Here is a 14,656-nt window from a genome sequence, read left to right as displayed (position 1 = left end):
ACCTGAAACCACTAAACAGGTTCATTCGTTATCAGAAGTTCAGGATGGAGACCCTAGCATCTACAATCCCTCTGCTAAGCAAAGACGTCTATATGTGCACAATAGACCTGCGAGACGCTTATTACCACATTCCCATTCACACCAACTCACAGAGTTTTCTCCGGTTTGCAATCCAGGATATATCAGGGAACGTCCATCACTACCAGTTCAGGGCCCTTGCCTTCGGGATTTCATCAGCCCCGAGAATATTTACCAAAGTAGTGGTAGAGATGGTCGCCTTCGCCCGAAGAAAGGGACTTATGATAATCCCTTTATTTGGACGATTTCCTTCTGATCAGCGAAAGTCTCAGCCAAATCGATTTGAATCTGAGGTTCTTTCTCTCCATCCTAGACGACCTGGGGTGGATTGTGAACAAAGAAAAGTCCGTCCTCACCCCCTCAAGGGAAGTTCGATTCTTAGGTATGATCCTAGACTCCCGAAAGCAAGCGGTATTCCTACCTCCGGACAAAATATAATTTCTCCAACAAAAGATCAGATCCTTTCAGAAAAGAAGTTCTTGCTCTATCAGAGAGGCGATGAGTATGCTGGGCCTGCTAACATCTTGTATTCCGGCAGTTCCCTGGTGTCAAATACACTTCAGACCCCTTCAGTCCTGGCACCTGAGTGTCTGGAACAGGGGCCAATCCTCTCTAGATCATCAAGTAATTCCACCAGCTCGGATTCTGCAGTCCCTAAATTGGTGGAAAAGCCACGGGAACTTATCACGGGGAAATCCCTGGCAGAAGACTCCCCAGGTTCAGGTAATAACAGACGCAAGTCTGTCTGGCTGGGGCGCAAAGGTGGGGGATCGTATGTTCCAGGGCACTTGGCCAGATTCGATCAGATCCCAGTCATCAAACTTCAGGGAACTGAGAGCAGTCTGGGAGGCGTTGAAGGTAGCAGAGGAAATGTTGTGTCATCACATAAAAGTGCTATCGGACAACACTACGGCCATTGCCTACCTCTCCCATCAAGGGGGAACACGGTCCGTAACCCTACAAGCACTGACAACAAAAATCTTTGCTTGGGCAGAACAGAAGGTGGCCTCTATATCGGCAGTTCATCTGAAGGGAATACTAAATCAGGAAGCCGATTTTCTCAGCCGCCACAGGATCGATCATACAGAATGGTCTCTAAATCCAGAAATATTCGGGCTAGTAGTAAGGAAATGGGGGATGCCCGATGTGGATCTGTTTGCCACCAGGGCAAACTCAAAGGTGGAAACATTCTGTTCTCTAAACCCCAGGGACAGACCTCATGCCTTAGACGCCTTCGCCATCCGTTGGCATTGGAATCTGTGCTATGCCTTCCCTCCACTTCCTCTAATTCCGAAGGTGGTACAAAAAATTCTCCAGGACAAGGCCACGGTGATTGTGATCGCTCCCCTATGGCCAAAGAGAAGTTGGTTCTCATCTCTCCAGAAATTTTCTCTACAGGTTCCATGGCCCCTTCCTGTGCGGGGGGATCTACTCCAGCAGGGTCCAGTTCTACACCCAAACCCGCAGTTTCTGAAATTGGCAGCTTGGATCCTGAGTCCCAAACCCTGAAACTTCAGGGCCTGTCAGACGAAGTTATTGCTACTTTGAAAGCCTCCAGAAAGAATGTAACGTCAGCAATTTACCTTAAGATCTGGAAATGTTTTTGTTCCTGGAGTGGGGACGAATCGCCACATTTGCATAAACCCAACATCCAAAGAATACTGGATTTCCTACTGCAAGGTCTAGACCTGGGACTTAGACCCTCTACCTTGAAGGTCCAGATCTCAGCCCTAGGTTGTTTCTTTGACCAAGATATAGCCGGCCATCGTTGGATCAAAAGATTCATTAAGGCAGCGACGAGGCTCCGCCCAACGATCACCGCCCGTGTCCCTTCCTGGGATTTGAACATCATTCTTACAGGCCTTACTTTACCACCCTTTGAACCCATGTCTGACTGTCCAATAAACTTATGGTCCTTGAAAACGGCCTTCTTAATTGCAATAACTTCGGCCCGCAGAGTAGGAGAATTACAAGCCCTATCAATCGGGGAACCCTACCTCCGTATTCTAGATGATAGAATTATTCTATGGATCCTGTATTTCTCCCCAAAGTTGTATCCAATTTTCATCGGAGCCAGGAAATTACTCTACCTTCTTTTTGCCAACATCCCTCTAATGACAAAGAATCCGCATTTCACACTCTGGACGTTAGACGGGCAGTCCTAAACTATATCGCTGTGACGGAAAAGTTTAGGAAATCTGACAATTTACTAGTTCTTTTTGGAGGAAGATTTAAGGGCCAAAAAGCCTCCCGGTCCTCTATAGCTAGATGGCTCAAAGAAGCCATTAGTCTTTGTTACCAAATACAAAATCTTACATGTCCAGTCCACATTAGGGCCCATTCCACTCGGGCCATGTCTTCCTCTCAGGCGGAGAGAGCTGGGGCTTCTCTGGAGGAAATCTGTCGTGCTGCCACTTGGTCCAGCATTCATACCTTTTATAAAACACTATCGCCTGGATCTTTCCAGATCATCTGATCTGTCCTTAGGGCGGAAAGTCCTCCAGGCTGTAGCCCCCCCTTAACTGATATATTTTTTATATCTCCTTGTATGCCGTCGTGATGATGCTATGGAAAAACCGGAATTAGTCTTACCGGTAGTTCTGTTTCCATGAGATCATCACGACGGCACGATTTAAATCGTTTGACCTAGTGGGTCTCTAGAAGGTATGGAGTAATACCTTTTTTCACTGTTTTCCACCACCGGGTTGCTCTGTGTGATTTTGGAAACACTGGTGTTGGTGGTGGGAGGAGGGTATTTAACCTTTCTCTGTTCCTGCCCCTACAGAGGTCAGGGGTCAATCTCCTTGTATGCCGTCGTGATGATCTCATGGAAACAGAATTACCGGTAAGACTAATTCCGGTTTTTCATCTCCATTTGCCAATAACTTTAGGTGGAACACTTAAAGGGTTAATGACGTTTTGCAAAATCAGTTTTGAATACCTTGAGGGGTGTAGTTTTCTAGAATGGGGTCATTTTTGGGTGGTTTCTATTATGTAAGCCTCACAAAGTGACTTCAGACCTGAACTGGTCCTTTTTAAAAAGTGGGTTTTTGAAAATTTCCCCAAAATTTAACATCCCCAAAAAATTTAAATGGCATTCCCAAAATGATTCAAACATGAAGTAGACATATGGGGAATGTAAAGTAATAACTATTTTTGGAGGTATTATTATGTATTCTAGAAGTAGAGAAATTGAAACTTGGAAATTTGCAGATTTTTGGTAAATTTGGTATTTTTATAAATAAAAAATAATTTTTCTGACTCCATTTTACCAGTGTCATGAAGTACAATATGTGACGAAAAAACTGTCTCAGAATGGCCTGGATAAGTAAAAGCATTTTACAGTTATTCACACAAAGTGACACTGGTCAGATTTGTGAAAAATGGCCTGGTCCCTAAGGGGTTAAGGAGATGGGGCACTGTGGGGGGGGGGGGGCTGTGGAGGTCACTGTTATAGTTGCTACACTTGATATCTTTTAACGGCGCACACAAACATTAAATGAAATCGATTAAATATACCCAGGTATAAGCTGAGTGTATGTGTGTATGTCTGCTAAAGGAATCCGCACCGTCGCATTTACAATCACGAATTTTAGCACACAGGTACATCAGGTGTCCGGGAAGGTTTTAGACCCGTACTCGAGCACGTACCGTTCCTGAGAGATTCCCAAAAATGCAAATATGGCACCATCTCATGACCTACTATAGCCAATAGAAGCCTGCAGGTCTTTCTCCTCATATCCCAACTGCCATACACACGGTCACATGACCTTTATCATCCAATAGACGTTCGCAGGCCCTTAGTCTCCACATACACAGTTTTACACCAGGGTTCCATAGCAACCTAGCCATTTTTCATCACTGCTGTGGATGACACTGTTAAGGGAGGGGAGTGCTGTGGAGGTCACCGTTAAGGGGGGAAGGTAGGGTGGCCATTCAGACCACCCTCAAACGACTGACTTAAAAACCCTGACCCGGGTAGACCATGCCCTCTCTCACTCCACAGCCGACGGGGATTGAAAAAATTAAAGGGACACTGACAGGCCAAATCAGCATATATAGTTAGATATATCACATTACAGGTCTTATAGAGTCTTTTAAAAGCATATAACTATCCCCCCTGTCCACCTTATAAAGAGCGAAATATAAAGTTTTATAACCTGCATCTGCGGTCAGCAATCTGCCCAAGGGGCGGCGTTTCATGTGAAAATGCGCCCAGCCAGCCTTCCCAACTGCCGTTTGTAGCCCCGCCCAGCTCATCATTATTCACTTCGCTGGGCGGCGGCTAGAACTCTCCCCAGTCCCGATCCTGCGCAATTCAATCCTCCGGGCATCGTTCATGCCCATTCTTCTGCGCCCTGCCGTGCCGTCGGACGCACTTTAATTAACCCCTTATATGATGTGAGTGAGCAGCGCTCTGAAGCGCTGCTCTGAACAGTGCATGGCTGCAGCCTCAGCCATGCACTGTTCAGAGCAGCGCTTCAGAGCGCTGCTCACTCACATCATATAAGGGGTTAATTATAGTGCGTCCGACGGCAGGGCGCAGGCGCAGAAGAATGGGCATGAACGATGCCCGGAGGATTGAATTGCGCAGGCGCAGGATCGGGACTGGGGAGAGTTCTAGCCGCCGCCCAGCGAAGTGAATAATGATGAGCTGGGCGGGGCTACAAACGGCAGTTGGGAAGGCTGGCTGGGCGCATTTTCACATGAAACGCCGCCCCTTGGACAGATTGCTGACCGCAGATGCAGGTTATAAAACTTTATATTTCGCTCTTTATAAGGTGGACAGGGGGGATAGTTATATGCTTTTAAAAGACTCTATAAGACCTGTAATGTGATATATCTAACTATATATGCTGATTTGGCCTGTCAGTGTCCCTTTAAGGTAAAAATCAACTTCTGTCAGCTGCAGGGGTGGGAGGGAGGGTGACTTTCTCCCTGCAGCTCATGCTAAGACAGCACAGTGCTGCTGTTTGAGAGTGAGCTATTTAAAAAGACCTGTGCCTAACGGAGGACAGGGAGTCTTAAAAGCCTGACTGTCCGGCCTAAAACCAGATCTCTGGCCACCCTAGGGGCAGGCTGCTGTGGAAGTCACAGTTAAGGGAATGGTCCGTGTTAGGCTGTAGAGGCCACTGTTAAGGGAGTGGGGTGTTGTGGAAATCACTGTTAGGGCCCATTCAAACGTCCGTAGTGCTTTGCAGATCTGCAATTTGCGAATCTGCAAAACACTGATACCGGCCATGTGCGTTCCACACTTTTCGGACTGCACATGGCTGCAACCATAATAGAAAATGTCTATTCTTGTCCACGATTGCGGATAAGAATAGGACATGTTCTATCTTTTCTGCTGAACCGCGGTATGGAATAACTGATACGGACAGCACACCGTGTTGAGGACCCATAGAAATAAATGGATCTTCCAACCGAATACTAAACGGGATGGCGCAGGTGCGGGATTTACGGGACGATGAGGAGAACTCGAAAGTCAATCAACTGGACCTGGGCGTGCCAAAGGGTGCTTAGACCGAGCTTCTAGGTCAGGCATCCTCAAACTGCGGCCCTCCAGCTGTTGCAAAACTACACCTCCAGCATGCCCGAACAGCCTACAGGTATCAGCCTACAGCAGGGCATTGTGGGAGTTGTAGTTTTACAACAGCTGGAGGGCAGCAGTTTGAGGATGCCTGCTCTAGGTGCTGAAGCAACACCCTAGAGGCTCATTAGCATATTTTAAGTCTTTATTTTAATTGAACGGTGGCAGGCAGGGAGTTATAAAGCATACAGTTATGTACTGCTGACATTAGCCCATCGCTAATGTCAGCTACATAACATCATTTATTTGACAGAAACCCTTTAAGTGGTCCCTCATGAACCTGGACATGTAATGGACAACATGGGGTTAATTATGGGGTCACTGTTGATATGAGGCACATGGAGGTTCAACGTTAAAGAGTAACTAAACCTTTGTAACAATTTTTAATGATATCCATAATGCCCTAATATAACTATTTCTAATATTCTTTATTAATCAATTTTGTAGTTTTCTTCGCCTTTTACCTCCCTAAAGTTCAACCTTCACTGTGCTCTTAAATCTCAGTTCTTCGTACACAGCTCAGTGGTGTACGGAGTGTGAAATTTATGAATGGAGCCGCAGCAGCGCTGAGAGTATGAGCTTCCCGGAGGATTACTAACTTCTGGCATAGCACATGGATAACCTGTACCCATGTACTATGCCAGGATTAGCAAAGCCTGTTCCGCTAAGCTAAGAGCTGACATACAGTTCTTAGCTTAGCGGAGCAGGCAGGAGCCCGCTCCGCTCAGCTAATCTTGGCTTAGTACATGGGTACATAATACTCAAGGATAGTTCATCAATATTACAAAAGCAGACAACCTCCTTAATGCACCTGCATGAGAAAGTTTGTGGTATACTTTAATGGTCCTAGGTTGCGTGGGTTGGACTCTCGGAGTCACATGATGCTGCTCGTCTGAAAAATCCTGCTTCAGCCTACCTTTACCAGTTTTCTTGCCTGGGCTATGGACGAGATGTCATTTCTGTGGCCGATGGAGTTAAAACCATTCCTCTTCCTGGCACATGCACAGATGAGGTGGCTTCAGGAGTTTTGTGCATCTGTCATGGAGAGGGAAAAAAACGTAAAAACTAGCTAAGATGCCTGTGCAAACTTTACCCCTCACTAATACAGTGACCTTCAATTTGTATGTGTAGTTTCAGTTTTTTATTGTCTTAATTTTTTCTACCCAGATAGAGAAGCTGAAAGCTGAATTGGATGAAGCAAGATTAAGTGAGAAACAACTAAAGCACAAACTTGACCACCAGATTGAGCTGCTTGCTAACAAATCAGAGGAGCTTCACATTATGTCTGAGCGTGCTCATGAAACTATGTCATCAGAAATGGTGACACTCCAGAATGAAATAAGTGATCTGGAAAGTGCAAAGGTGAGTAACTAATCTTCTAGTGGCGCTGGAGGTATTCTTCCCACACTTTGTACTGGTGATAGAAACTAAAAGGGTTTGTCCTACCCATTACATGTAGGTTTATTGTATAAATGATAGAAAGTTTTTTCCATTTACATAGTGTTATACAAACAATCCAGCGAAGAGTTAAGACCTTCACTTATTTGCTATGGTGCCACCCTATGTTCATAAAGTACCACAATGTGCACATCCATCTTAGGAGCTGAGTGTTGGTGAACTGGTATACTCTCAGCAGCTGCTAATAGAAATAGCTTTCTACTATGGCCTTTTGGTATACAAATGATTCATGGTAAAACCACTTTATTGTCAAAATAATGTTCTTTATTAAAGGGGTTCTGCAGTTTGTTTAAACTGATTACATCATCAGCATTTGATCGGCGGGGGTCCAACACCCGGGACCCCCTCCGATCAGCTGTTTGAGAAGGCCGCGGCACTACTGCCAGCGCCGCTGCCTTCTCAACCAGTTGGTCGGCGGGGGTCCCAGGTGTCGGACCCCCGCCGATCAGATGCTGATGATGTAATCAGTTTAAACAAACTGCAGAACCCCTTTAAACAAAATGCAAAGCAATTACGAAAAACTTTGGGTGGGTTCACATTGTTTTTGCCATCTGTTTAACGTATACGCTAACAATAGCATCCGTTCACCATAGTTCCGTTGTTAAAAAATAAAATAAAAAAAGTGTGTGTGTGTGTATATATAATATATACACACACACTCTAGTGCTGCAACGATTAATAGACTATCGATAATATTCGATAACGGGATTCATTATCGACGAATCCAGTTATCGAATAATCGCAGATTTGTTGCTAAGCGGGCGGTTTACTTTAAATCAGCGCATCTTTATTCAGTAACAGGCAAAGCGGACGGTCGTGTAACGTCACTTACTCGTGTGATGCGCCTGCTCCGCCTGCTTCATTCATAAAGTGGGCGGAGCAGGCGCGTCACGTGAGTGACGTTACGCTGCCGCCCGCTCTGCCTGTTACCAGAGCTTCATTGTAAGGTAATAAAGATGCGCTGAGTAAAAGTTACTGCCAGAATAGTCTGCTGTGAGCAGCGGGGCCGGGGCTGTTATGGGAGGGGGATCTGTGAATGGCACTGTTATTGGGGAGATCTGTAGCATAAGATGCTATCTATAGACCCCCCCCCCCTCCCCATATCAGTGCCATCCACAGATCCCCCTCCCCATATCAGTGCCGTCCACAGATCCCCTTCCCGATATCAGTGCCGTCCACAGATCCTCCTCCCCATAACTGTGCTGTCCACAGATTCCCCTCCCATAACAGTGCCGTCCACAGATTCCCCTCCCATAACAGTGCCGTCCACAGATTCCCCTCCCCATAACAGTGCCGTCCACAGATCCCCCTCCCCATAACAGTGCCGTCCACAGATCCCCCTCCCCATAACAGTGCCGTCCACAGATCCCCTTCCCGATATCAGTGCCGTCCACAGATCCCCCTCCCCATAACAGTGCCGTCCACAGATCCCCCTCCCCATAACAGTGCCGTCCACAGATCCCCCTCCCCATAACAGTGCCGTCCACAGATCCCCCTCCCCTCCCCATAACAGTGCCGTCCACAGATCCCCCTCCCCTGCCCATAACAGCGCCGCCGTCCACAGATCCCCCTCCCCTGCCCATAACAGCGCCGTCCACAATCCCCCTCCCTTGCCCTTAACAGCGCCGTCCACAGATCCCCCTCCCCTGCACATAACAGCGCCGTCCACAGATCCCCCTCCCCTGCCCATAACAGAGCCATCCACAATTTTTGTTATGGCCTTTGAACATAATTTTTCAAGTAAAATCATATAAACCCCCCCCCCTTTTTTTTTTTCATTTTGGTGATTTTTTCCCCCCGATTAATCGATGAAATTGTCGACAACTAATCGATTATTCAAATAATCGTTAGCTGCAGTCCTAATATATAATTATATTCACTCACACACACACACACACACACTCAACAAAAATATAAACGCAACACTTTTGGTTTTGCTCCCATTTTGCATGAGCTGAACTCATTACTCTCAAATATTGTTCACAAGTCTGTCTAAATCTGTGTTAGTGAGCACTTCTCCTTTGCCGAGATAATCCCTCCCACCTCACAGGTGTGGCATATCAAGGTGCTGGTTAGACAGCATGAATATTGCACAGGTGTGCCTTAGACCTCCCACAATAAAAGGACACTCTGAAATGTGCAGTTTGATCACACAGCACAATGCCAGAGATGTCGCAACGTTAGAGGGAGCGTGCAATTGGCATGCTGACTGCAGGAATGTCTACCAGAGCTGTTGCCCGTGCAATGAATGTTCATTTCTCTACCATAAGCCGTCTCCAAAGGCGTTTCAGAGAATCTGGCAGTACATCCAACCGGCCTCACAACCGCAGACCACGTGTAACCACACCAGCCCAGGACCTCCACATCCAGCATGTTCACCTCCATGATCGTCTGAGACCAGCCACCCGGACAGCTGCAGCAACAATCGGTTTGCATAACCGAAGGATTTCTGCACATACTGTCAGAAACCGTCTCAGGGAAACTCATCTGGACCTGACTGCAGTTCGTCGTCGTAAACGACTTGAGTGGGCAAATGCTCACATTCGATGGCATCTGACTTGTTGGAGAGGCATTCTGTTCATGGATGAGTCCCAGTTTTCACTGTTCAGGGCAGATAGCAGACAGTATGTGTGGCGTCCTGTGTGTGAGCGGTTTGCTGAATTCAATGTTGTGGATCGAGTGGCCCATGGTGGTAGTGGGGTTATGGTATGGGCAGATGTATGTTATGGACAACGAACACGGCTGCATTCTATTGATGCCATTTTGAATGCACAGAGATACCGTGAGGAGATCCTGGGGCCCATTGTTGTGCCATTCATCCACGACCATCACCTCATGTTGCAGCACTGTTGTGACCGCTGTTGTCACCCATTGAGCATGTTTGGGATGCTCTATATCGGCTTATACGACAGCGTGTTCCAGTTCCTGCCAATATTCAGCAACTTCGCACAGCTATTGAAGAGGAGTGGACCAACATTCCACAGACCACAATCAACAACCTGACCAACTCTATCGGATGGAGATGTGTTCACTGCGTTATGCAAATGGTGGCCACACCAGATACTCCCAGTAAGGCAAAACTCTGTACATTTCAGAGTTGTTTATTGTGGGCATTCTAAGGCTACTTTCACACTAGCGTTCGGAGCGGATCCGTCTGATGTTTTATCAGACGGATCCGCTCCGATAATCTAACTTTTTTCTATCTCTACACGTTTATAATTCGTTAAAAATGGTAGCAAAACCGAAAGTGTTGCATTGATATTTTTGTTCAGTGTGTGTTAGTAATAATATATATATAACACAACAATATCACTTGAAAAGGCTGGGGTTTTGCCATCCATTTGATATGTATATATCATTTTTTTTTTGGCAAAAACGTGATCCGTCTGCATTATTACTTAGAAAATTTTCTAAGTCTGAAAGTAGCCTGAGCGGATCCGTTCAGACTTTACATTGAAAGTCAATGGGGAACGGATCCGCTTGAAGATTGAGCCATATAGTGTCATCTTCAAGCGGATCCGTCCCCATTGACTTACATTGTAAGTCTGGACGGATCCGCTCGCCTCCGCACGGCCAGGCGGACACCCGAACGCTGCAAGCAGCGTTCAGGTGTCCGCTCACTGAGCGGAGCGGAGGCTGAGCGCTGGCAGGCGGATGCATTCTCAGTGGATCCGTCTCCACTGAGAATGCATTAGGGCCAGACGGATGCGTTCGGGGCCGCTCGTGAGTCCCTTCAAACGGAGCGCATGAGCGGACACCCGAACGCTAGTGTGAAAGTAGCCTTAGGCACACCTGTGCATTATTTGTGCTCTCTAATCAGCACCTTGATATGCCACACCTGTGAGGTGGGATGGATTGTCTCGGCAAAGGAGAAGTGCCCACTAACACAGATTTAGACAGATTTGTGAACAATATTTGAGTAATTGGTCTTTTGTGTGTGTGTGTGTGTGTGTGTAGAAAATGTTTCAGATCTTTGAGTTCAGCTAATGCACAATGGTAGCAAAACCGAAAGTGTTGCATTGATATTTTTGTTCAGTGTGTGTTAGCAATAATATATATAACACAACAATATCACTTGAAAAGGCTGGGGTTTTGCCATCCATTTGATATGTATATTTCATTTTTTTTTGGGCAAAAACGTGATGTGAACCCACCCTTTTCAAGTGATATTGTTGTGCGCAAGCTGTAACTTCATATCCACATATATAGTCTCCTACCTCAAAGTAGTTTAACAATCTTGACAGTAGTCACCAACTGAACCAATAGAAAGAAATATCCAGACTTTTCACACGGCCGTTTTTTTTCCCCGCTTGCGGGCCGTTTTTTGCGGTCCGTATACGGAACCATTCATTTCAATGGTTCCGCAAAAAAAGATATGTTAAAGATAGAACATGTCCTATATTTGGCCGCAAATCACGTTCCGTTGCTCCATTAAAGTCTATGGGTCCGCAAAAAAACGGAATGCATACGGAAATGCATCCGTATCCGTTCCGTTTTTTGCGGAACCATCTATTGAAAATGTTATGCCCAGCCCAATTTTTTCTATGAAATTACTGTACACTGTATATGCCATACGGAAAAACGAAACGGAAACACAACGGAAACAAAAAAACGGAACAACGGATCCGTTTAAAACGGACCGCAAAACACTGAAAAAGACATACTGTCGTGTGAAAGAGGCCTAAGGCTACTTCCACACTTGCGGTAGCCTTTTCTGGCAGGCGGTTCCGGCGGGGGAACAGCTTACCGCATCCGTGCTACCGCAAGTCCACCGTGCTTCCGGAGGTCCACTCCGGACCCATTCACTATAATGTGGGCGAGCCGGAGGTCCGGCTGCAGCATGGCAAACAAGCCGAGAGGCGGCCGGACAAAAACCTACTGCACGCTGCGGACCTCTGGTGGCATGGTGGACTTGCGGTAGCACAGATCTGGTAGGCTGTTCCGCTGACGGAACAACCTGCCGGAAAAGGCTACAGCAAGTGTGAAAGTAGCCTAATGTACGCCATCATTTTAACCCCTTAAGCCACCTTGACGTACAGGTTCGTCATGGCAGTAAACTGTCACCATGTTGCACACAACCAGGGATCTCAGCTAACTGGCCCGCAACCAATGAGGGCGGTTCTGGGCCGGTTATTGCTCTGGTTAGTTCAGAGGATTGATTCGCCAGCTAAGGGTTCTGATCCCCACAGTTCGTGGCTGTGGGGATCAGAACCTTGTGAAATGCATGAATGACAACCACCCCCCTTCCCGCAGGCTGCAGTGTAGTCTGGGTCGGCCCCCGATGTCTGCCGTTTAACCCCTTCTATGCCGCAGTCCGTTGGGACCGCTGTATTGAAGGGGTTAACTGTGAGAGAGCTCCTTCCCCCATTGAGCCTCTGCGCTGCTGTGGCTGTGCCCCGAAGGTTACTTTGGCAACTGGACGGCTTCACAGGCATCAAGGCTTGCCATGGTATCTAAGTTAAATCGGGCTTCGTGTAACGGACAATGCACTGCAGTACACTATACAGTGCACTGCAGAGTATTGTAGATCCATCAGACCCTCTGGATCTTCAAGAACCAAGTCTGCTTACAAATAAAAATAAAAATCTAACTTTTTTCTATCTCTACACGTTTATAATTCGTTAAAAATGAAAAAAATAAAATGCACTGCACGTTTGATATCTCCGCGTCCGTAACAACCTGATCTATAAAAAGGTCACGTTATTTTTACCGTTCGGTGAATGCCATTGAAAAAATAAAAAGATGGAATTGCAATTTTGCCCAGCTCACTTCCAAAAAATTGTATAAAAAGTGATCATAAAGTCACATGTACCCCAAAATGGTATCAAACGTCACCTCATTCTGCAAAAAATTAGCCCCTAGATAAGACAATTGCCCCCAAAAAATTAAATAAATATGGCTTTCAGAAAATGGAAACGCACACATGATAAAACCGAAATAATAATAAAAAATTGGACATATTGGGTATCGCCGCGTTCATAACGACCTGCTCTATAAATGTCACATAATCTTACCTGTTGGCTGAACATAGTGTGTTTTTTTTTTTTTTTTTAACATTGGCGGAACAGCCATTTTTTATTTGCCTTGCCTCGCAAAAAGCATAATATCAAACTTTCAAAAATCATATGTATCCCAAAGTAGCCCCAATAAAACTGTCACTTTATCCCATGGTTTGCAAAATTGAGTCTTTTTGGGAGTTCCTACTTTAAGGGGGGCTTAAAATGGGACATGGTGTCCAAAAACCAGTCCAGCAAAATCTGCCCTCCAAAAAACATAGTGCTCCTTTCCTTCTGAGCCCTGCTGTGCGCCCATATAACGGTCTACAACCACATATGGGGTGTTTCTGTAAATTGCAGAATTGGGGCTCATGCCCACAAGCGTAAGCGCTCAGTGCCCCTGCTGCGGACAGCAAATTGCGGGCCGCAGTGCACGGGCAGCCGCATGCGCATCGCGGACTAATTCCCTTGAATGGGGTACACGATCCGCATCCAATGGTCCGCACCGCAAAAAAGTAGTGCATGCACTACTATTTTGCGGCACGGAAGCACTCCGTAGTGCTTCCGTTCCGTACCGCATCTCCGGATTTGTGGACCCATTCAAGTGTTAAGGAAATACGGCCACGACAGGGCAACGGTTGTGGGCATGAGCCCTTAGGGTCATAGATATTGAGTGGTCTTTGGCTTCTAACCCTTGTTGTGTTACAGGAAAAAATTTGGTAAAATCTCCATTTTCCTTTAAATCTTGTGAAACATCTAAAGGGTTGACAAAGTTTATAAAATCAGTTTTTAATAACTTGAGGGGTGTAGTGTCTAGGGATCGACCGATATAGATTTTTTAGGGCCGATACCGATAATTTGTGAACTTTCAGGCCGATAGCCGATAATTTATACCGATATTCTGGGTATTTTTATTTTTGAGGAAAAAAAAAATTTCCTACACAAATCTGCTGAAAATTAATGTTTATTGTTAACGGGTATTTTTTATTTTTTTGTAAATCTTTTTCATTTATACTTTAATATTTTTGTGTGTTGTTTTTTTTTGGTGTTTTTTTTTTTTTTTTTTACAAACTTTTAGCCCCCTTAGGGACTAGAACCCTTGTCCCATTCACCCTGATAGATCTCTATCAGGGTGAATAGGAGCTCACACTGTCCCTGCTGCTCTGTGCCCTGTGCACACTGCAGCATGGAGCTGAACATGGCAGCCAGGGCTTCAATAGCGTCTTGGCTGCCATGGTAACCGATCGGAGCCCCAGGATTACACAGCTGGGGCTCCGATCGGAGGAGCAGGGGAGAGGGGATCCTGTGGCCACTGCCACCAATGATTAATACTGGGTGGGGGGGCGCACTGCGCCACCAATGTTTTTACTATTGGGGTGGGGGTGGAGGGCGCACTGCACCACCAATGATTAATACTGGGGGGCTTGGGGGGGGGGGGCACTGCGCCACCAATGAAGATAAGTCTCTCAATCATTCATATACAGGAGGCGGGAGCTGGCTGCAGAATCACATAGCGGGCTCCCGACCTCTATGA

The 14,656-nt window shown here is 46.2% G+C and overlaps 1 protein-coding gene across 2 annotated transcripts in view; it reads left to right on the top strand.

Annotated features, from left to right (window-relative positions):
- SPDL1 (spindle apparatus coiled-coil protein 1) overlaps window positions 1-14,656 on the top strand; it is a 174,006-nt gene that overhangs the window by 28,871 nt on the left and 130,479 nt on the right. For both annotated transcript variants that reach the window (XM_040442834.1, XM_040442825.1), the window contains exon 4: window positions 6,836-7,030. In XM_040442834.1, coding sequence (XP_040298768.1) covers window positions 6,836-7,030 — 195 coding nt within the window. The remainder of the gene's footprint in view (window positions 1-6,835; window positions 7,031-14,656) is intronic.

The sequence above is a fragment of the Bufo bufo genome, chromosome 1, assembly GCF_905171765.1.
Source record: "Bufo bufo chromosome 1, aBufBuf1.1, whole genome shotgun sequence".
Lineage (NCBI taxonomy): Eukaryota > Metazoa > Chordata > Amphibia > Anura > Bufonidae > Bufo > Bufo bufo.
This window is presented reverse-complemented; position numbering and strand designations above follow the sequence as displayed.